The 21,496-nt window shown below is 41.5% G+C and overlaps 1 protein-coding gene across 1 annotated transcript in view; it reads right to left on the bottom strand.

Moving 5' to 3' along the window:
- CRACR2A (calcium release activated channel regulator 2A) overlaps positions 1 to 21,270 on the bottom strand; it is a 57,287-nt gene extending 36,017 nt beyond the window's left edge. The window contains exons 1-4 of the mRNA XM_075726322.1: positions 21,103 to 21,270; positions 12,422 to 12,533; positions 5,999 to 6,167; positions 4,280 to 4,426 (exon numbers count right to left, since the gene is read on the bottom strand). Of these exons, the coding sequence (XP_075582437.1) occupies positions 4,280 to 4,426; positions 5,999 to 6,167; positions 12,422 to 12,533; positions 21,103 to 21,270 (596 nt within the window). The remainder of the gene's footprint in view (positions 1 to 4,279; positions 4,427 to 5,998; positions 6,168 to 12,421; positions 12,534 to 21,102) is intronic.
- Positions 21,271 to 21,496: the final 226 nt, after the last annotated feature.

Genomic DNA, 21,496 nt, shown 5'->3' with positions numbered 1-21,496 from the left:
ATATAAAACTGGGGTGAGGTTAATAGCTGACAAAATCAGAGTGGGTCAGTTTACCTGAAATACTAAAGCAGACCTTCAATATGAGAAAAAATTATCGCCTGTTACTAAGTAATAAAAACAGTCACACACTAAGTGTGCACAGTGCCGTAATTTACATGTTCAGAGGACAAAAATACTAGTCTCTCTAAGAGGGTCAGCAGTAGACAGTACTATACGCAAATCTCTTCTTCAAGACTATTTAAAAGTTACCAACATTTTTTCCTGGGAGAAAAACTTACTTGGCATATAGAAGGTTTCTGTAAATATATGTGGTCATATTTATATACACACACTATATATAAATATATATATAAATAAAAATTCACAGGGAGATCAACCCTATGCCTTTGAGTAACACCCAACAAAGTACCACAAATTTCCTCTATGCAGGATCATGCTGCATGTTATACATATGTATTATAAACTTAATTTATAAGTTTATTGAGCTCTATGAGAACGCATTTATAAGAGACATGTTAACACTGGTATAGAATAAGTGTTAAAGTGTTGAGATCACTAGGCCTTTGCCTGAGGATTAACTAACTGAACAGAGCATGAGAAACTACTGGACGTTATATGAGAATTGCTGGATATAACAAATAACAGTGAGAAACTGACAACAGTTACAGTTAACACCCTAATGGATGGCTTTCACAGGTGTTCTAGGAGGACTTATGCAAGTAAACAGCCAACCTCATCGCTATCTGAAGAAGAGTATTTGGCACCTTTTGGGGAAAAGAATCTTGCCAAGGAAAACAGAATCTAGATAACCACATCAGTAACACCATATAAGGGCAAGATTACCAATATCAGAAATATGAAATTTGCATACAGAGGTAAAAAAACTGGGACCAATGACAAAAAAAAAGGATTTAGGGACAAGTTTTTTATTTATGAGGAGACAAGGATAGAGAAAGGGACCAAGGTGGATGTGAAGGGGGGATAAGTGGCTTAGTCAAGTGTAAGCAATATGATGGTTCATCTATTTGTCTGGTCAAGCCCTGTGTCCGATTATTGCAGACTGTGCTATCTTCTTATTACATCCTATTTCTAACTGTGTAAACTCAATGTCTGTTCTGTGTGGGTGTTACTCATTAGCATACCTGAAGCTGAACTAGCCAGCAAGGAGGAGGAGATCTCCATCTGGAAAAACTGAAGGTCTGAGCTGATGACTGGAGGTAAGGGGACTAGGGTCTCAGCATGGGCATTAAGTGGACTTAAAAAGCCTCATGCTAATATCTGAAGGACCTATGATTGTTAATGAGTGAGCAAATGAACACATTCTGGTAGTAAACTTCAATCCAGCTGAACCAGTGAGCGAGTAGAAGGAGACCCACGTTTGGAAAGACCCAAGGTCTGAGTCAAAGAATGGATAAGGGGCCCAGGGTGCAGGCAGGGACATTAGGTAGACTAAAGTCCTGGCCACTATTCAAGGATCTGTGAATGCAGGTTTGTTTCTGAATAATGTGTGGGGGAGGGCTGCATGTGTGTATGTTTTCACTAACAAAATTCACTCCTGATAAACTGGATGGGAGAAACCGGATCAGGCTGTCATCCTTCATGTTTGTGTGAATGCTGCTTGTGTTTAGGTGGGTGCCAATAGAGGCACTGCTTTCTAATCAGTAGCCTGCACAGTCTCCTATGTGTGGTGTATCTGGATATGTGTGTATTGAGAATATACATTCAGCCTCACTACTGGCTGGGCCTACAAATGGGAACAGCAGTATCACACTCTATCTATTGAACCAGGACAGGAGGAAACCCCTGGGTCTCTTACACCACAGGATTCAGCTTCATGAATGAAAATATGCATGTGTGAAAGCTCCAGAAGAAAAGACAAAAAACAGGTATAGAAGAACGTCATGGGTTGACAGCATAGATTGGCAGGGCATAAAGATCCTAGCACATGCACATGGAGCTTCTCAGGGCATCCAGGTTAGAAAAACAGGAACAACTTAAGACAAAAGCACAGCCTATATCCAGGAAAGGAGACAAAAGGCTGAGAGTAGACTGCATTATTGCCTAATGATGCACAGAGGTGAGTCAGGAAGGAAAGATTAAAGATTGCATTCATTCTCAACTTCCAAAGGGTACTATTGTCACCAATCAAGAAGAATCCAGGAGACATGATAAGACCTCAAGAAGCAGCATCCCTTATCTTCTGTGACCTCACAGTAAATCCTGGCCAGTTGTCCTGGTTTCGGCTGGTATAGAGTTAACTTTCTTCCTAGTAGCTGGCATAGTGCTGTGTTTTGGATTTAGTAGGAGAAGAATGTTGATAACACACTGAGGTTGTAGTTGTTGCTAAGTACTGCTTATGCTAGTCAAGGACTTTTCAGCTTCCCATGCTCTGCCAGGTGCACAAGAAACTGGGAGGGGGCACAGCCAGAACCGTTGATCCAAACTGACCAAAGGGCTATTCCATACCATACAACATCACGCTCAGCATATAAACTGCGGGGAGTTGGCCAGGGGGCAGTGATCGCTGCTCAGGAACTGTCTAGGTATTGGTCGGTGGGTGGTGAGCAAAATTGCATTGTGCATCACTTGCTTTGTATATTATTATTACTATTATTATTATATTGTTATTATTACTACTACTACTTTACTTTATTTCAATTATTAAACTCAACCCAGGGGTGTTTCTCACTCTTACTCCTCCAATTCTCTCCTCCATCCCATCAGGGTAGGGGGAGTGAGTGATCGGCTGCATCATGCTTAGTTGCTGGCTGGGGCTAAACCACGACACCAGTCTATGTGGACACATGCATCTTAGTGCTAAGAAGCATGTGGATAGAAAAAAAAAAAATTCCCCCCTCTACATGGTCTTGGCTTGAGCTTTGCTGTTATTTGTACATAGATTAAAATAAAAGAGGTTATTCATCCCCACTGTTATCAAAAACAGTATTACTTCTCTGATAGTTCTGACTCCTTCCAGCTATTGATTACAAACAAAACAACAATCTATGTACTGAAATTGGAGGTGTTATCAGGAGCAATTGAAAGAAGGAATTAGCTTAGGAATTGTTTTACTACAAAGGCATAAAAATCCAATGCATTTTTAAGGTAGAGGTTTCATGTCAGCCAGAAAAGTCAGGTAATGCTAATGTATTCTCCACGCACCTCTGTGCTGATCACAGCCATTAAACAGACAAATTATTCATTCAGTTCCCAGAAAACACTGACAAGAGTCTGACGGAAAAAAAAAAAAAAAGCCACAAACCAAAATAATCTCTAGTCTAAAAGAGACAGCACAACTATCTCTATGCTGTTTCCAGCTGACTAGCTGTCTGAAGGCTAAAACCACACTTGTAGACTTAGATGAAAATGCTGTTATCAATATAAATCAATTGTCTTTAATCACCATATGTTTTTAGGTTTTTTCTTTCTTCAGAAGCCTTGTCACATTCTCAGAATAGCCAGGAGAGTGCTGGACAAATGCAGTAAATGTTCAACAATATATTTGCCTACTCAATCTGTAAGAATCTGAAATTCAGAAGTGACACTTTGTAATAAAAATACAGGGGAGCTTCACCTATAAGCATAATTTTGCATTCTATTTAGATTTAGCATTACAATTTTTTTCCCTCTAGATAGCTACATATTAAAGGCTGATCTATTCATTTTTAGCTCTTAATATATTTGTTTTTATACGTGTGTTTCATATATTTGTTCATATATACACATATTATATATGTTTTTATATATAAAACCAATATATAATGTTTACTATATTTCAAATGTTTGTTTTACATATGCATTTGTTAACTTACATTGTCACTGGTATCAGTGCTTTGTGCTGCTTTAACATCTTAAACCTCTCATTTCTCTGGCCAGTTAATACAGATTTATAGCTTTTCTGCACACAATGTTTGCAAAGCACACAGACAAATTACCAGATTTACTGCTAAATCTGACTGCCCTCTGGAATCAAAGTGATTAACTACAAGTGAATTATTTAATACTGTCTTAAAACTGCAGTGCAATAATAGACACCTGCAAAAGAATCTCAGTCAACAAATTCTGTTAACTGGAAGAGAAAAGCTAATTTCAGCCAGTTCTGCATTATAAATAATTTTATTGGTACTCTTCATGACTAAAAAAATTTTACATTATGGGAACTCTTGTGATTACAGTCCTCAGTTCTTCACTGAAAATACCTTGTTTATTTCAAAGGTTCAAATAGTAAGAAAGATAGTTGTTAAACTACACAAACAGTCTAACAAAGAGAAGTACTAACTTTTTTAGAGCGCATTCCAACTCGTTCTTTTCATTATCTGCTTCTTGGAGCTGGGAAAAAATTCTGACCAGGAATTCTTCAAAATTGGAAAGTAAATGAGGTTCATCTTTTCTCAGCTGCAGCCAAAGTTGCTTCACATCACTCTCACTGAAAGAAGAGATCATAAAGGATTCATTAAGAGAGAACATTTCTCAGGCTGCAATAAATGTTCACAGCATCCTAGTGGATGGAGGCTTCACGGCATCACTAGTCAGAACACAAGGCTTATTAAAAACAAGGGCTATTTAAGCAGTGCCAGATTTGAAAAGTATGAGGTGGGTGGGAAATGATGAAAACCGCATTTATTCAAAAAGTGCATCATAAAGTTTGGCCATGCATGACTGCAGAGAATCACAGGAACTACTTGTTTAGTGGGTGCCTTGCCAGATACTTCATCTAAACAGGAATGATAAAAGAAGACAGATAAGATACACTGTACCATCCTGTCACTTCTATTAGAAGTAAAGAAGTTCCCACAAATCTAATGGGGGGGGGTGCAGTGGGGAAGCTAATCAAAAACACTTCCTCATGAGAAATTAATGAGACTCAGTCTCTTACTTAGACAAGCTAACAAATTGCATTTATACTGTCTTCTTTCACTTTCAACCCATTTTAATTCCACAGCGGGACGGCTACAAAAATAGAACACATCCTGAAAATTTTGATTTAAAGATTTACCAAGAGCATGTTTTGTTTCCAAATCTGTTCAGCAGATATGGGCAAAAAGATATTCTACTGTTAATGATAATGTTTTTTTTAATACTTTGCCAAAATTCTCCTGAACAACTTCTTTTGTTTGTTTCTTCCTGACTCATTCTCTTCCATGTGCATTGTAAGCCTGAAACCCAGCCAGCAAAGAGTGCTATATTTAAAGGACAAAATGAGGATAAGGATAGAAAAAGTGGGTGATAAAAATCTCTTCACAATGAAGAGATGACTTTCAAGATGACTGACAATCACCTCTTTCCTGTAACAGGCAGTCAGGTGAAGAGAAGCACTGATGAGGACTCTTATTTCATGGTAAGGATCACTGATGCATTTCTTTAAACATTCCTACTATCTGTCCAGATTCTCTCCCATTTCTGCCCCATGCTTTTTGTGATCAAGAACATCAATTGTGATTGAGCAATGAATGTCAGGCCAGCACACAAGAAGCACTTAGAGCAGTTTTTGTGTTCTGTGTTTCAGAGTGAGTCATCCTGGTCCTGGAAGACGTAGTTATCAGAGCAATCACAACATGCAATTATGCATGGAGGGGAGAAAAAGTAGAAAAAGGTGAGAAAACATTCCTTCCTATGGTTAACTGGTGCACTTTAAACACAGCCCATGCCAAAAAAGCAGTCATCATGCATTGTTTGATTGAGAATCAGTGGCATCTGTGGATTACATGCTAGTAATTATCTATGTTCAAAACCCATGGTATGTCACTGGGCTAATGGTATAGCTTTCATATGGCACAAACACGTTTCATATGCCTGGAGTACAATAGCTTTGCTCTTGGAAATTTTGGTTGAATGGCATTTTATCGTATCTGACAAACAAGAAAATTAATTTTTAAAGAATCACTGTGTTACTGAGCAGCCTTGGTTCTCGTCATTCATCTTGGATTCCATTAAAATCAAACCCAAAGCTGAATCATAAAAGATCATACAATCTATTACTATTGCTGTGAAGACTCACTCTTCCAAAACCTTTTTAGCTCCAAGCCGATCCATCAGATTTGAGAACTGGAATTCTTCATCCTCATCATCACTCACTGTCTCTTCACATTTAAGTGGGCAGGCTGTTTCACCTTCTGATTGTTGCATCATCTCATTATTCAAAGCAATCTGACCCAAAAGAAACTGGCCTAAAAATTAGAAATTACACACGTTAGCATTTTCAGAACTTACTATAAGAAGCAATGTCATTGAAGAGCAACATACTAAAGATGAAATTTTACAGTAAATATATTTGTGAGGATAACACCTACACTTTTTACAAGAAAAGGGAGTATAATGAAACAACAAAAGGATGAGGCATGGCAAGAGGATCTCCAAGTTCTATGCCTGACTTTGTCCCCAGCTTAATGTTTAACTTTCAGTAAATCACTCACCTCAAAATCCACAAACATACTGAAAAAATTCAGAGCTCCATAAACAAAAGACATAAATTGCAGCAACAAGCAGCTTATAGATGTTGTGGCCTTACTTCTTGATATTCTTAAATAGAAGTTAGGAATGTAAAATAACCACAGCATTACTACTGACAAAATGTACCTCCTCTTTTAACATTCTTTTTAGCGCATGACCAAAGGCATACCTCAAATTCCTGTATAAACTGCATATAGGAAGCTACATTTTATTAACACTTATTTCCCACCATTTGACTTACGTGCATTTTAATTCCTCTAAACTTGACTCCTACAGCAGTTTCTTCCACCTATTTGGGATATTTCTATTAATAACAGAAAGACTGGATCATGGAGACGTGGCGGGATGCCTCCCATGACTGGAGTGTTGCAATGGAGGGATATAGGCTCCTTAGGAAGGACAGGAAGGGAAACGAGGAGGGGGAGTTGCCCTTTATGTGAGAGAGCAGCTGGAATGCATGGAGCTCTGTGTGGGGATTGAAGAGAAGCTGGTGGAGAGCTTATGGGTTAGGATTACAGACAGGACAGGCAAAGAGGACACTATAGTGGGTGTCTGCTATAGGCCACCCAACCAGGAAGAACAAGTGGATGAGGCATTCCACAGAAAGATAGGAACAGCCTCATGTTTGCAGGCCCTGTTCCTCATGGGGGACTTCAACCACCCTGGTATCTGTTGGAGGGACAATGTAGCAGGACATAAACAAACCAGGATGTTCCTGGAATGCATTGATGATAACTTCCTCCTCCAAGTGATAGAGGAGCCAATGAGGAGAGGTACTCTGCTGGACCTCCTACCCACCAACCACAGAGGGTCTCGCTGGGGATGTGAAAGTCAAAAGAAAGCCTTGGCTGCAGTAACCATAAGATAATGGAGTTCAGGATCCAGAGGGCAGGGAGGAGGGTGAAAAGCAAGCTCATAATCCTGGACTTAGGAGAGCAGCCTTTGGCCCCTTCAAATATCTGCTTGGAAGCATCCCTTGGGATAAGGCCCTAGAAGGAAGAGGAACCCAAGAAAGCTGGTTAATATTCAAGGATCACCTCCTCCAAGCTCAAGAGAGCTCCATCCCAATGAATAAGAAGCCAGACAAAAATGCCAGGAGGCCTGCGTGGATGAACAAGGAGCTCCTGGCCAAACTCAAACACAAAAAGAAAGCACACAGAGGGTGGAACCAAGGATAGGTAACCTGGGAGGAATACAGAAACAGTGTCTGGGCATGCAGGGATAAAGTTAGGAAAGCTAAAGACCAAATGGAATTGCATCTGAACAGGGATGTTAAAAAAAAAAAAAAAAAAAGAAGGAAAGAAGGGCTTCTGTAAGTATATAGGAGACAAAAGGAAGACTAGGGAAAATGTGTCCCTCAGCAAGATGAGGGACTTGGTTACACAGGACATGGAAAACGTGGAAGTACTGAATGCCGCCTTTGCCTCAGTCTTTACTAGCAAGACTGGCCTTTAGGAATCCCAGGGCCCAGAGATCAGAGAGAAAGGTTGGAGCAAGGAAGATGACACTTGGTGGAAGAGGATCAGTCAGGTCAGGGAATACTTAAGTAAACTGGACATATGTAAGTCTGTGGGCCCTGATGGGATGCACCCAGGAGTGCTGAGGGAGCTGGCAGATGTCACTGTGAGGCCACTCTTGATAATCTTAGATCGATCATAGTGACTGGGAGAAGTGCCAGAAGACTGGAGAAAAGCAAATGTCACCCCGATCTTCAAGGAGGGCAAGAAAGAGGACCCAGGGAACAACAGGCTAAGCCAGCCTAAACTTGATCCCTGGGAAGGTGATGGAGCACCTAATCCTGGAAACCACTTCCAGACACATTAAGGATGAGAAAATCATCAGGAGTAGTCAGCATGGATTCACCAAGGGGAAGTCATGCTTGACCAACTCGATAAACTTCCATGATGAAGTGACTGGCCTGGTAGATGAGGGGAGAGCAGTGGATATTGTCTACCTGGGCTTCAGTAAGGCCTCCAACAAGATCCTTACAGAGAAGCTGTTGATGTACAGGCTGGATGAGCATTCAGTGAGGTGGACTGAAAAGTAGCTGAATGGCCGGGCCCAGAGGGTGGTGATCAGTGGTGCAAAGTCTAGCTGGAGACCAGACTAGCACGTACCCCATGGATCAATACTGGATCCAGTCTGGTTTAACATCTTCATTAACGACCTGTATGATGGTGCAGAGTACACCCTCAGCAAGTTTGCAGACGACACCAAACTGGGGTAAGCACAAAGTCCTGCACCTGGGGAACAACAACCCCGTGCACCAATACATGCTGGGGGCCACCCAGCTGGAAAGCAGTTTGGCAGAAAACGACCTGTGAATCCTGGCAGACACCAGGTTGAACAGGACTCAGCAATGTGCCCTTGCTGCAAAGAAGGCTAATGGTATCCTTGGCTGCATTAGACAGAGTATTGCCAGCAGGTTGAGGAATGTTATCCTTCCCCTTCATTGAGCACTGGGGAGACCACACCTGGAGTACTGTGTCCAACTGTGGGCTCCTCAGTACAGGAGAGACACGGACATACTGGAGAGAGTCCAACAAAGGGTCACAAAGATGATTAAGAGCATCCCTCATGTGAGGAAAGGGTGAGAGGGCTGGGACTGTTTAGCCTAGAGAAGAGAAGGCTCCGGGATATAATCAATGTATATAAATACATGGAGGGAGGACAGAGCCAGGCTTTTTTCAGTGGTGCCCAGTGAAAGGACAAGAGCCAATGGGCACAAACTGAAACACAGGAGGTTCCATGTGAGTATAAGGAAACACTTTCGTACTGTGAGGGTAACCAAGCACTGGCACAGATTGCCCAGGGAGATTGTGGAGTCTCCCTCCTTGGATGGCTCAAAAGCCATCTAGACGTAGCCCTGGGCAACTGGCCTGAGGTGGCCCTGCTTGAGAAGGGGAGTTGGACCAGATGACCTCCAGAGGTCCCTTCCAACCTCAACCATTCTGTGATTCTGAGATTCAGACATTCCTGGCTATTGACACCATATCATAGTCATGAGAGACCTTCATGAAAGTCATGAGACTTTCTCAACAATTTTTCACAAGCCAACAACACATGATGTTACCTTGTATTTGCTCTATTAAGTGTTGAGAACAGTATAGAAGAATCAATTATAAGAAATAACCATGGATTGACAAATGAGTTGATTCAGTTTAAATTAAACATGAGTCTAAGCAAGAATAGATACTACTGAAGTCACCTGGTCTTGAAGGATTCAAGTAAATTAACAAACAGATGAAGCTTGAAACTACCTTAGAATTCGAGATAAAAAGGATATATATAGAGAGCGAGCCAAAAATACTGAAACCTGCAAAGAATACTAAAACAAACAGCTACAGGCTTTTTAGCTACAGCCATAAAAAGAAAGGAAGAAACAAGTACAGTAGTTGTAGAGTGAGGATGCAGAAAGTGAAGTTGCCACATGAATAATCAATGCACTTGTGTTCAGTTGGGGAAGACTGGATACGTTCCATCAAATTCTAAATATGCCAGGTATTTGAACATCTGCAAGTCAGAATTTTTAAGGAATCTAGGCAAAAGGCATACTGTGATTTTCTGCAGAGGCTCTTTGGTTACATTCTAAATTCCAGTACAGAAGTTACCATAGACCCAAGGAAACAGAAATACTGGTGTGTTTATGGTTTTATCAATTCTGTCTTGCATTTTTTCTCATAGCACCCAGCAGAGCATGTTAACAGAGACAACAGAATATGGTGCAGAGAGAGGTTACAACAAATTTCAGATTTGCCACCATTTAGAGATATGAACAGGATTCTCCCAAACTAATTGGTGCAGTACAAGTTTTATCCAGACACTACCCTGCTTTCTGCATTGTCTAGTTTTCTAAAGCGGCCTTTATCTAGGACAGCTTCTGCTTCTACTAGGAATGCCAGCATCATCACCTAGCCAAATGTATGAATACCTAGCCTGGATCCCTAGAAAATACCTGTCAATCCTGTGTAGCAGGTTAAAATGTAGCATGCTTTACACTGTCTATCCTTATGTTTTATGTGAATGCTATACACAGGTGCTGCTGAAGGCAGTGCCTTGTCTGTGGCAGTCTGTGCAGCCTGCTGTGTCCATGTCCTTTGTGCGTCTCTGTGTGCGCACATGTGTGGATGTCTCTGGAATACACGTTTAACTTCAGTACCAGCTGAACCTGCAAACAGGAAAGCAGCTGCCACATCCATCTGGGTCTCTGGACTGGGCTCCAGCAGCTGGGCAGGAGGAATCCCTAGGCTCTGGAGCTGCTGGAGATGGCAGCCACTTACAACCTCCCAAAAGTTTTGGTTTTGCACCTGGGACTACTTATGAAAATAATCTTCATTTAACTAAGAAATATATATAATTCACTTATGAAAAGTAAAGCAGTAATACAAAGCCCAGAAAGCCAACCAAATCCTGGGCTACATCAAAAGAAGCACAGCCAGCAGGTCCAAGGAGATGATCCTGCCCCTCTACCCTACTCTGGTGAGACCTCACATAGAGTACTGCATCCAGCTCTGGGGCTCTCAGCACAAGAATGACATGGAACTGTTGGAGCAGGTCCAGAGGAGGGCCACAAAAATGATCTGAGGGCTGGAGCACCTCTCCTACGAGGACAGGCTGAGAGAGTGGGGTTGTTCAGCCTGTAGAAGAGAAGGCTGCAGGGAGACCTTATTGTGGCCTTTCAGTACTTAAAGGGGGCCTACCGGAAAGATGGGGACAATTTTTTTAGCAAGGCCGGTTCTGACAGGACAAGGAGTAATGGTTTTAAACTAAAGGAGGACAGATTTAGACTTGGATGTAAGGAAGAAATTTTTTACAATGAGGATGGTGAAGCACTGGAACAGGTTGCCCAGGGAGGCAGTGGAGGCCCCATCCCTAGAAACATTCAAGGTCAGGTTGGATGGGGCTCTGAGCAACCTGATCTAGTTAAAGCTGTCCCTGCTCACTGGAGGGGATTTGGGCTAGATGACCTCTAAAGATGCCTTCCAACCTAAAGCATTTTATGATTCCATGATTATTTCATTTTTAAGTAATAGCAATTTGCAGATTAAAGCATAATCTTTATTAAGGTACTTGACCTAGCTCTAAAATGGGAGAGGTGGGACATGAGAGAAAATTTCAAATGATTGATGATTTGCAAACAAAAATGAAGGTCCTATTTGCTAGGCCTATACATAGTATTTAAATTGAGATTTAATGTTACAATTCACACATAGAAGAGATTCCATTTTCTAGAGAAAATGCTTAAACCTGATGCTTATAGTCAGCAGAACTAAAATTTAAGTACAAAATTGATTCTGCATAAACAGCCGAACACAGTCTCTCTAACTAACAGTGTCATCTTATCTGGAACCTCACAGCTGGGGGGAAAACAACACTTTCACAAACACGGAGAACATGACAGTAAGAGTGCTGTTGCAAAACAGGCAGTTACAAAGAACTTATCAGCTCCCATCATGCAGTAATAATAATTGCCTCATTCTGTTTTGTTGTAAAATAAAGTAGCACCACTTGAAGAATTAATTTGTTGTAGAAAGCATTCCCACAGCTGTAAGGACAGTGGTATTAGCACATTTTCAACACTGTCTTACATAATTATCTCTCAGTTCTTATGACCTGGTATGAAATAAAACACAAGACGTTTTTTCCCCCAAGGGAAATTTTCCAAAATTTGTTCATAGATCTATTCCATGGCTTAAAACACATGTAATCCAGATGGTTACATCATATGTCTCATATTGTGCTATGGCTTGCCATCTTACACAGGAAAGACAGACCCCGGAGCTCTTTGTCTATTTATAGGCATATTTGACCACTTCTTCATCTGTTACATATATCTGCTATATCTAGGGAATAGTCTGGCTCCCTGTGTGCATCGTTAAGTGTACTGTTAAGATAAAATGCTTCTTTATTGATGTGGAGCGTATAGAATATGAATAAAGATCTATACAGGAGACATGCTTCCCAAACTCACTGAATCCTGTGGTGAACTCCTTTGGGGTAAGTGAGCCATTGCCATCAGCATCCAATGTAACAAAAACTTTTTCAAGCTCTTCCAGGCTAAGAGGTAACTCAGGATGCAGTCTCTGGAATGACAAAACATGCAGCAACTTTAGCCAGTACTACAGGATGAGAGGATGACTGGATTCTACAGAACATCAATAATACAGAAGGTCCTTTTGTTTCCCAGAGTGAAAATTCAAATACATCACAGAGTAAAACAACATCAACTGAGGGAGATTTGCTTTTGTGACTTCATTGTTTGCCTTTATGAATCCTTTATGACAAAGCAGTGAGAACAATCTCCTTGTGACACAGAATCCAATCACATGGGGAAGAGGTAGAATTTGAGGTGGAGTCTCATCACCCTGGTGAAATGGCTTGATTATCATGGTGAAATGCCTTGCTTATCATGCAGCTGGACAAACTTGCCAGCAGAACTGTACACCTACCTAGTTCCTTCCATGTCATGAGGTCAAGCAAGAGACTCTCTAAACAAGAACAATATAGAGGGTATACTGTCCTAATTAAAGCTGCTTTAGAATAAATAATAAGTAAATAAATAAAGCTAAGAAAGCTGCATGGTCCAAGGAGCAAACCTGCTGCTCCTGTAACAAGTTAAAGGTAATTCATGACTGTCTACTTCTGAAATGCAGCATGCTCACACCAAAAAAGACAAAACTTCATTAAAGCAGCTCCACAAAATCACTTATTTTTTTCCTGAGAATCTAAAGACAGGCATAAAAGAAAAAAAATATTCTTTAAATCTGGCCCTAATGGTTTTACTCTTTTAACAGTATAGACAGATTCCCAGAAACAGGAGGCAACTGGAGCGGCAAACAACTACAACAGCAAGGATTTCCACTGGGAGTCAGCACTAGGAAGAGTAAAACCTTCCATAAGCTTTGGAAGCAATATAAGCATACACTGGTGAAGTCCTCTGCTTTATTAGTAAATATTTTAATCCCTTCCCTGAACTCCTATTGTATATACAACATATTAAAATTGCAAGCTAATAAGTTGATAAAGTTCATCAGAACAAAAAGTGCTAATCTGTTCCACTGTGGGGAAGGGACGTAGGACCAAAGAAAGTCTTTCCTGCAGTCCAAGAATAGAAACCACTATTCAGTATAGCAGGCCATATAGCCAAGGTAAGAATAGCCTGAGTGCATTAACCAGGACTTCCCGGGCTGCAACGAAGGGTTTAGGGTATATATTATAAACCTGTATGAGTTGAAAGGAAGAGCAGTAAAAGGAATTCTAAGGTGATCTTGAGAAGGGGAAGCAACAGAGCTTCTAAAGCACAGAACTATCTGGAATAGTCCCGAAGGGATTTCTGAGCAGGATTGTGCATTGCTGCCTACTTCCAAAAAACTAAGAAAACCTGATGTACATTCAGTCTAAATACATTACTTCATCAGCGATACACTGGACTTATTATCAGTTTCTCACTTAAACACACCCATCTTCCCAAGGCTTTAGATTTTAATCTCTTACATCTAAAGGGAAACTTTAAAATTAGCTTCTCTTGTAAAATTCTTACAGCCTACACACCACTGATGAGCGAGGAGGTGCTTCAGACAAATTACTCTTTTTACTCTTAGAAAAACAGAAACAGAAACTCCTACTGCCAGATCTTTGGGACCTGCTGAAGGAGTGCTTCTTGAGAGCTGGCTGTCCTCTTCTGACCATGTGATAAACACAGACCAACCTGCTATTCCAGTACAACTGCTTGTGGGTCTTGCTGCAAACCTGACTGATAAATATATGCTTCTCCAACTACAGCTGGAGTGCCCTATTGCAGGATTCAAATTCTGAACCAAGTTATACTAATTTTGCAGTAGAAAACACTACAATTACTTGCATTTTCTTGAAAAAAAATATGAAAATAGGAGATTTTGAAGAATGTAACAACATTTTGCTCCATTAAATTGCCTGAGGATGATTTACCGACTCTGATGAACTGGGGCCACACTTACCATTGTTATTAAGAGTAAGTCAATGTTTTCCAAACCTCTTGTATTCATTCTTCAAAAAAAATTTTAAGGGTTTTTTTTTTTGTGAGGAAAACAAAATGTTACTGTTAGTCTCATAGGTATGTTTTTGTTTATTTGCTCATGTTGGGCTTACTGTGAAAAACAGAATCATAGAATGATCATAGAATCATAGAATGCTTTAGGTTGGAAGGGACCTTTAGAGGTCATCTAGCCCAAACCCCCTCCAGTGAGCAGGGACAGCTTTAACTAGATCAAGTTGCTCAGAGCCCCGTCCAACCTGACCTTGAATGTTTCTAGGGATGGGGCCTCCACTGCCTCCCTGGGCAACCTGTTCCAGTGCTTCACCATCCTCATTGTAAAAAATTTCTTCCTTACATCCAAGTCTAAATCTGTCCTCCTTTAGTTTAAAACCATTACTCCTTGTCCTGTCAGAACCGGCCTTGCTAAAAAAATTGTCCCCATCTTTCCGGTAGGCCCCCTTTAAGTACTGAAAGGCCACAATAAGGTCTCCCTGCAGCCTTCTCTTCTCCAGGATGAACAACCCCAACTCTCCCAGCCTGTCCTCATAGGAGAGGTGCTCCAGCCCTCAGATCATTTTTGTGGCCCTCCTCTGGACCTGCTCCAACAGTTCCATGTCATTCTTGTGCTGAGGGCTCCAGAGCTGGATGCAGTACTCCACGTGAGGTCTCACCAGAGTAGGGTAGAGGGGCAGGATCATTTCCTTGGACCTGCTGGCCACACTTCTTTTGATGCAGCCCAGGATACGGTTGGCTTTCTGGGCTGCAAGTGCACATTGCCGGCTCATGTCCAGCTTTTCATCCACCAGTACCCCCAAGTCCTTCTCCGCAGGACTGCTCTCAAGCCCTTCATCCCCCAGCCTGTATTGATATTGGGGGTTGCCCTGTCGCAGGTGCAGGACCTTGCACTTGGCCTTGTTGAACCTCACGAGGTTCACAACGGCCCACCTCTCCAGCTTGTCCAGGTCCCTTCGGATGACATCTTGTCCTTCTGGCGTGTCAACTGCACCACTCAGCTTGGTGTCATCTGCAAACTTGCTGAGGGTGCACTCAATCTCACTGTCTCTTTCATTGATGACAATATTAATATACATAGTTCCTTTCAATATGAGGCTCTTAAAAATCTTAAAAAAAAATAAAGCAAAGAAATAAGACATATCGAAAGACACCACAGGAGCTTAAAGAGAAATTATCTGTATTGCCACCCAATGTGCTCTGTGCTTTCATGACATCTACGCTTACTTATCTGAAAATACCAAGCTTTTACTCTGCCAAATAAAAAGACAGAGGTCGAATAGCTAAGAGCAAGATCTGAACCCAGTTCTGCTATACGCATTAAAGCAAAACATTTTGCAACAATAATTCTCATTATTCATTATAACCCAAAGTGCAAAGCTGTGGTTTCAAGTCTCAGGTAGAATTTGGTTTCATGCAATTTCAGAAAACCTCATTTCTTTGAAAGTTGAGCACATTTGATGTTTTGAAATGGAATGAAAACTTCTGAACAACCAGTATTAACATAATGTCAAAATAAACAGCATGATATAATCAGGATGGAATAAATCTTTAATATAATTACTATATTATAGACACATCAGAAAACTTTGTTTGCAGGATCTGTTCCACTAACGTTAACTGGATTTTAGATACTCAGCACTCTGTTGAAAATCATGCCTCATCACAGGACTAAAGATTAAAAAGTTTAATGTTACTTCTTGTATTTAAAGCAATGCTTCATTAATGGTAAGTAGTACTGAAGTAACAAACAGCAGGATGCAAAAGTGATCAACACTTGGTACCTTTTAAGGAAAAAACTGATTTACTTTATCGATTTATGTCTTTGCTATAGGGAGTGAACATCATGAAAAGTGCAATCACAATCAACTATACACATTTCAAACTCACGTTTGCAGTACAGGGATTCTAGTTAACTAGCCATTCTAATTAAGCATAATGAATAACTCTAACAGTAGATGTCTAACATAGAGTTGTTCAGCATAAAACATCATCTGGAGTGCTGCAGTGGATGGGTATAAGCTCTTCAGAAGGGATAGGCAAGGAAGGAGAGGTGGTGGGGTGGCTCTGTGTTTCAATTGTATAGAGCTCAACAGTGGTGATGATAAGGTCGAGTGCTTATGGATAAGGATGAGGGGGAAGGCCAACAAGGCAGACGTCCTGCTGGGAGTCTGTTATAGACCACCCAACCAGGATGAAGAGGTAGATGAAGCATTCTATAAATGGCTGGCAGAAGTCTTCACAATTGCTAGCCCTTGTTCTTGTGGGGGACTTTAACTTGCCAGACATCTGCTGGAAATGCAAATGCAACACAGCAGAGAGGAAATAGTCTAGGAGGTTCCTGGAGTGTGTGGAAGATAACTTCCTGACACAGCTGGTGAGTGAGTCTACCAGGGGAGGTGCCTCGCTTGACCTGCTGTTTACAAACAGAGAAGGACTGGTGGGAGATGTGGTGGTCGGAGGCCGTCTTGGGCTGAGCGACCATGATAGGGTATGATATAGAGTTCTCAATTCTTGGAGAAGCAAGGAGGGCGTCAGCAAAACCACTACCAGGGACTTCTGGAGGGCAGACTTTGGTCTATTCAGGACACTGGTCGAGAGAGTCCCTTGGGAGACAGTCATGGAGGGCAAAGGGGTCCAGGAAGGCTGAGCATTCTTCAAGAAGGAAGTCTTACAGGTGCAGGAGCAGGCTGTCCCCATGTGCTGTAAGACAAACTGCCAGGGAAGATGATCGGCCTGGCTGAACAGGGAGCTTCTGCTGGGACTCAGGGAAAAAAGGAGAGTTTACCATCTTTGGAAGAAGGTGCAGGAAACTCAAGAACAGTATAGGGGTCTCGTTAGGTCATGCAGAGAGAAAACTAGAAAGGCAAAAGCCCAGCTAGAACTCAATCTGGCCACTGTTGTAAGAGATAATAAAAAATATTTTTACAAGTACATTAGCAAGAAAAAGAGAGCCAAGGAGACTCTCCATCCTTTATTGCACGCGGGGGTGTGGGGGGAACATTGTCACTAAGGACAAGGAAAAGGCTGAGGTACTTAATACCTTCTTTGCCTCAGTCTTTAATAGCCAGACCAGTTATCCCCAGGGTATTCAGCCCCCTGAGCTGGAAGACAGGGATGGAAAGCAGAATGAAGCCACCGTAATCGAGAAGGAAGCAGTTAATGACCTGCTACGCCTCCTGGACACTCACAAGTCTATGGGGCCGGATGGGATCCACCACAGACTATTAAGGGAGCTGGCAGAGGAGCTTACCAAGCCACTCTCCATCATCCATCAGCAGTCCTGGTTAACAGGGGAGATCCCAGATGACTGGAGGTTTGCCAATATGACACCCATCTACAAGAAGGGCTGGAAGGAGCACCCAGGGAACTACAGGCCTGTCAGCCTGACCTCAGTGCCGGGAAAGATTATGGAGCGGTTCATCTTGAGTGCGCTCAACAGGCATGTGCAGGTCAACCAGGGCACTGGGCCCAGCCAGCATGGTTTCATGAAAGGCAGGTCCTGCTGGACCAACTTGATCTCCTTCTATGACCTGGTGACCCACCTAGTGGATGAGGGAGAGGCTGTGGACGTCATCTACCTGAACTTTGACACTGTCTCCCACAGCATTCTCCCAGAAAAGCTGGCAGCTCATGGCTTAGGCAGCTGTACTCTTCGCTGCGTAAAAAACTGGCTGGATGGCCAAGCCCAAAGAGTAGCGGTGAATGGAGTTAAATCCAGTTGGCGACCGGTCACATGCAGTGTTCCCCAGGGCTCTGTTTCGGGGCCAGCCTTGTTTAATATCTTTATCAATGATCTGGATGGGGGGGGGGGATCGAGTGCACCCTCAGGAAGTCTGCAGATGACACCAAATTGGGTGGGAGTGTTGATCTGCTGGAGGGCAAGAAGGCTCTACAGAGGGACCTGGACAGGCTGGACCAATGGGCTGAGGCCAACTGTATGAGGTTTACCAAGGCCAAGTGCCGGGTCCTGCACTTGGGTCACAACAACTCCATGCAACGCTACAGGCTTGGGGAGGAGTGGCTGGAAAGCTGCCTGGCCTAAAAGAACCTGAGGGTGCTGGTTGACAGCTGGCTGAACATGAGGCAGCAGTGTGCCCAGGTGGCCAAGAAGGACAACAGCATCCTGCCTTGTATCAGAAATAGTGTGGCCAGCAGGAGCAGGGAAGTGATCGTCCCCCTGTACTCGGCTCTGGTGAGGCTGCACCTGGAATACTGTGTCCAGTTTTGGGCCCCTCAATACAAGAAAGACATTGAGGTGCTGGAGTGTGTCCAGAGAAGGGTAATGAAGCTGGTGAAGGGTCTGGAGCACAGGTCTTATGAGGAGTAGCTGAGGGAACTGGGGTTGTTTATTTTGGAGAAGAGGAGGCTGAGGGGAGACCTTATCGCTCTCTACAACTACCTGAAAGGAGGTTGTAGCAAGGGGGGTGTTGGTCTCTTCTCCTAAGTAACTAGCAATAGGACAAGAGGAAATGGCCTCAAGCTGTGCCAGGGGAGGTTTAGATTGGATATTAGCAAAAATGTCTTTACCGAAAGAGTGGTCAAGCATTGGAACAGGCTGCCCAGAGAGGTGGTGGAGTTGCCATCCTTGGAGGTGTTCAAAAAACATGTAGATGTGGCACTTCAGGACATGGTTCAGTAGGCATGTTGGTGTTGGGTTGACGGTTGGGCTTGATGATCTCAGAGGTCTTTTCCAACCTCAATGATTCTATTCTATTTTATTCTATTCTATCATTATTTTGTATATTAATAAATAATGGTACCAAATCTATTAGAAAACATTGTAGATTACTGTCACTGGTTGTCCAAATAAATCTCTATTAATCCACCGCTGAATTACAAGGAAGATGGGACAATGAGAGAGCTATCACTGGCTTGAAAGAACCTGGGTTTCTGAATTGCTGGAATTAATGTAAAAGTCTTTCATTTACAATTTCTATTCACTGTCACTAAATTACTGTAAAATCAAATGGAGGAGATGGGTCTCACCCTAGTTTTTTGTCAATGGAACTGCACTGATTTCAGCTGAATTACTCTTGACTTACTAAAGTGTTGAGTGGAGTAAGAATAATCCAGTATCTTCAAAAGGTCTGTATTTGTAATATTATCTTTAAATTGGAACAGCAGGAAATAAAAACAAATATAAAGAAACATATTTTCAAGTGTTGTGAGCACTCTTATTTCTGTATTTAAATGAACCAGACACTTACATACATAGGGAACTTGTCAGATATGGTAAACAAACACTCATGGTGAAACAGAAGACGTGCTTTATCTGTCCTTTGCAACCTTTTTTCTATTGCATCTTTTGCAACATCTGTTCTAGAACCTGAAGTATAAATTTATCAGCATTTTAAGCATAAAACTTAGAATCAAACAGAAACAAATGTTTTTATGTTCCTTGCAAAAACAGGTATTAAAACTTTTTATATACACATACATACATATGCGGGTCTTCCACTAGGTGAAAATATATGCCATTCAGTTTTTGGAAAGACAATACATTATTATCTATGAAATTCTCTGTGGATCTGGATTTACTAAAATTACCACTAACAACATATTTGTCTGCATTCAGTTACTTCAATGAGATAATGTATATTGGTAGAGCCTACAGCACAGCAAGCATCTGCGCTCCTATCTTTTTTCAACTTTGCAGGATTAGCACAGGTCATCACAAAACTCAGCAACACACAACTGCACAGAAAGCTCTTGAGAGACAGTAATCTGAGCAATTTACTACGTTTTTGCTTTTCCAACATAGGTAGTTAAAAGTGTTTCACTTGCATTTTTCTGTATGCAGACACCTATTTGTTTCTGAGGATACAGAAGGTTTCTAAATTTTATATTAGAGGTTTCCATTGGTAGTAGTTTGTGCTGAATTTATTTGCTACCACTCCCCAATTCTATTTTATCCATAAGTACTGAAGTAGAAATGGATTAACAGAACGAAATTATACTTTGCATGCCAAGCATAAGTACATTCTTGTTTTCTGCCACATACTGGTTCAAATCACCATTTCTGCAATATGCACCCAATCCCATTTTCAAAAGACTTTGTTATATAGTTGCTTTTTTTCATCAACATTTTCAGCAAATCTGATTTTGGCCCCTCAAAGAATGTAAGAACATTTGGTAAGATTATTGTGAACATTGAATAACGCTAAAATACTGTTCCTCTAGACTTCCTACATATATATGTAATCTAGCTGAGAGTTACCATTGTCTGGCAGGTAAAACAAAAATGAAAGACTTTATTTACACAATTTTGCTGAAAAAACAGAAGGATTATATTGGTGGACTGAATACATTCATGATGCTGTGGCAAATGTCAAAGCAATGAATTTACTGGAGTTTCAACTTTCTCAACGAGAATGGAATTAAATTCCTGGGGCATTTTTTTAAACTTCACTTACTTTGATTTTCCACTTTTTTGTTGCTTTGTCTGTGGAAACAAATGCAAGCATTATGTAAGATTTCAAAGAGATTATTTTAAACCCTACATACCTCTTTAAAGTTATCAGGAGGGTGTTACAATTTTTAACTCCAAATTAATCAGTCTCAACTCATTAAGGGCATTAGGAGTTTCTCTCACTGTGCTTTTCACATAGCCAATTTTGTTTTACCTGCATGTCTTGATGAGTGATGAAGCCTTTGCCTTCCAGATCACAAATCTGAAAGAACTCATGTGCTTTCCCCAACATAGTTAGTCCTGGGTCTTGTTCTCCAGTCCTGCTCCTCTCTGCATCTCTTGGTGGCACAGGACTGGCACAGTCTCCTTGTATTCTGTCCATTGTCACAATCCCAGCACAGGAATATTTTGGGATGCTGCTATCCCATTTACTCACAAATTCTGATCTGAGACCTGTGCATGGAAGGTAAGAAAAAGAGCAAATCAGACCCTCTTAACGATGCTTTCCACAATCTCTTAGCAATCATCTCTTTAATTAGGCACTAAAGCTTAGAAGAAGAAAAAGCCTTTTGAAAATGTCTACCCTTGATGGGCTGCACTACAGACTG

The sequence above is a fragment of the Pelecanus crispus genome, chromosome 1, assembly GCF_030463565.1.
Source record: "Pelecanus crispus isolate bPelCri1 chromosome 1, bPelCri1.pri, whole genome shotgun sequence".
NCBI lineage: Eukaryota > Metazoa > Chordata > Aves > Pelecaniformes > Pelecanidae > Pelecanus > Pelecanus crispus.
This window is presented reverse-complemented; position numbering and strand designations above follow the sequence as displayed.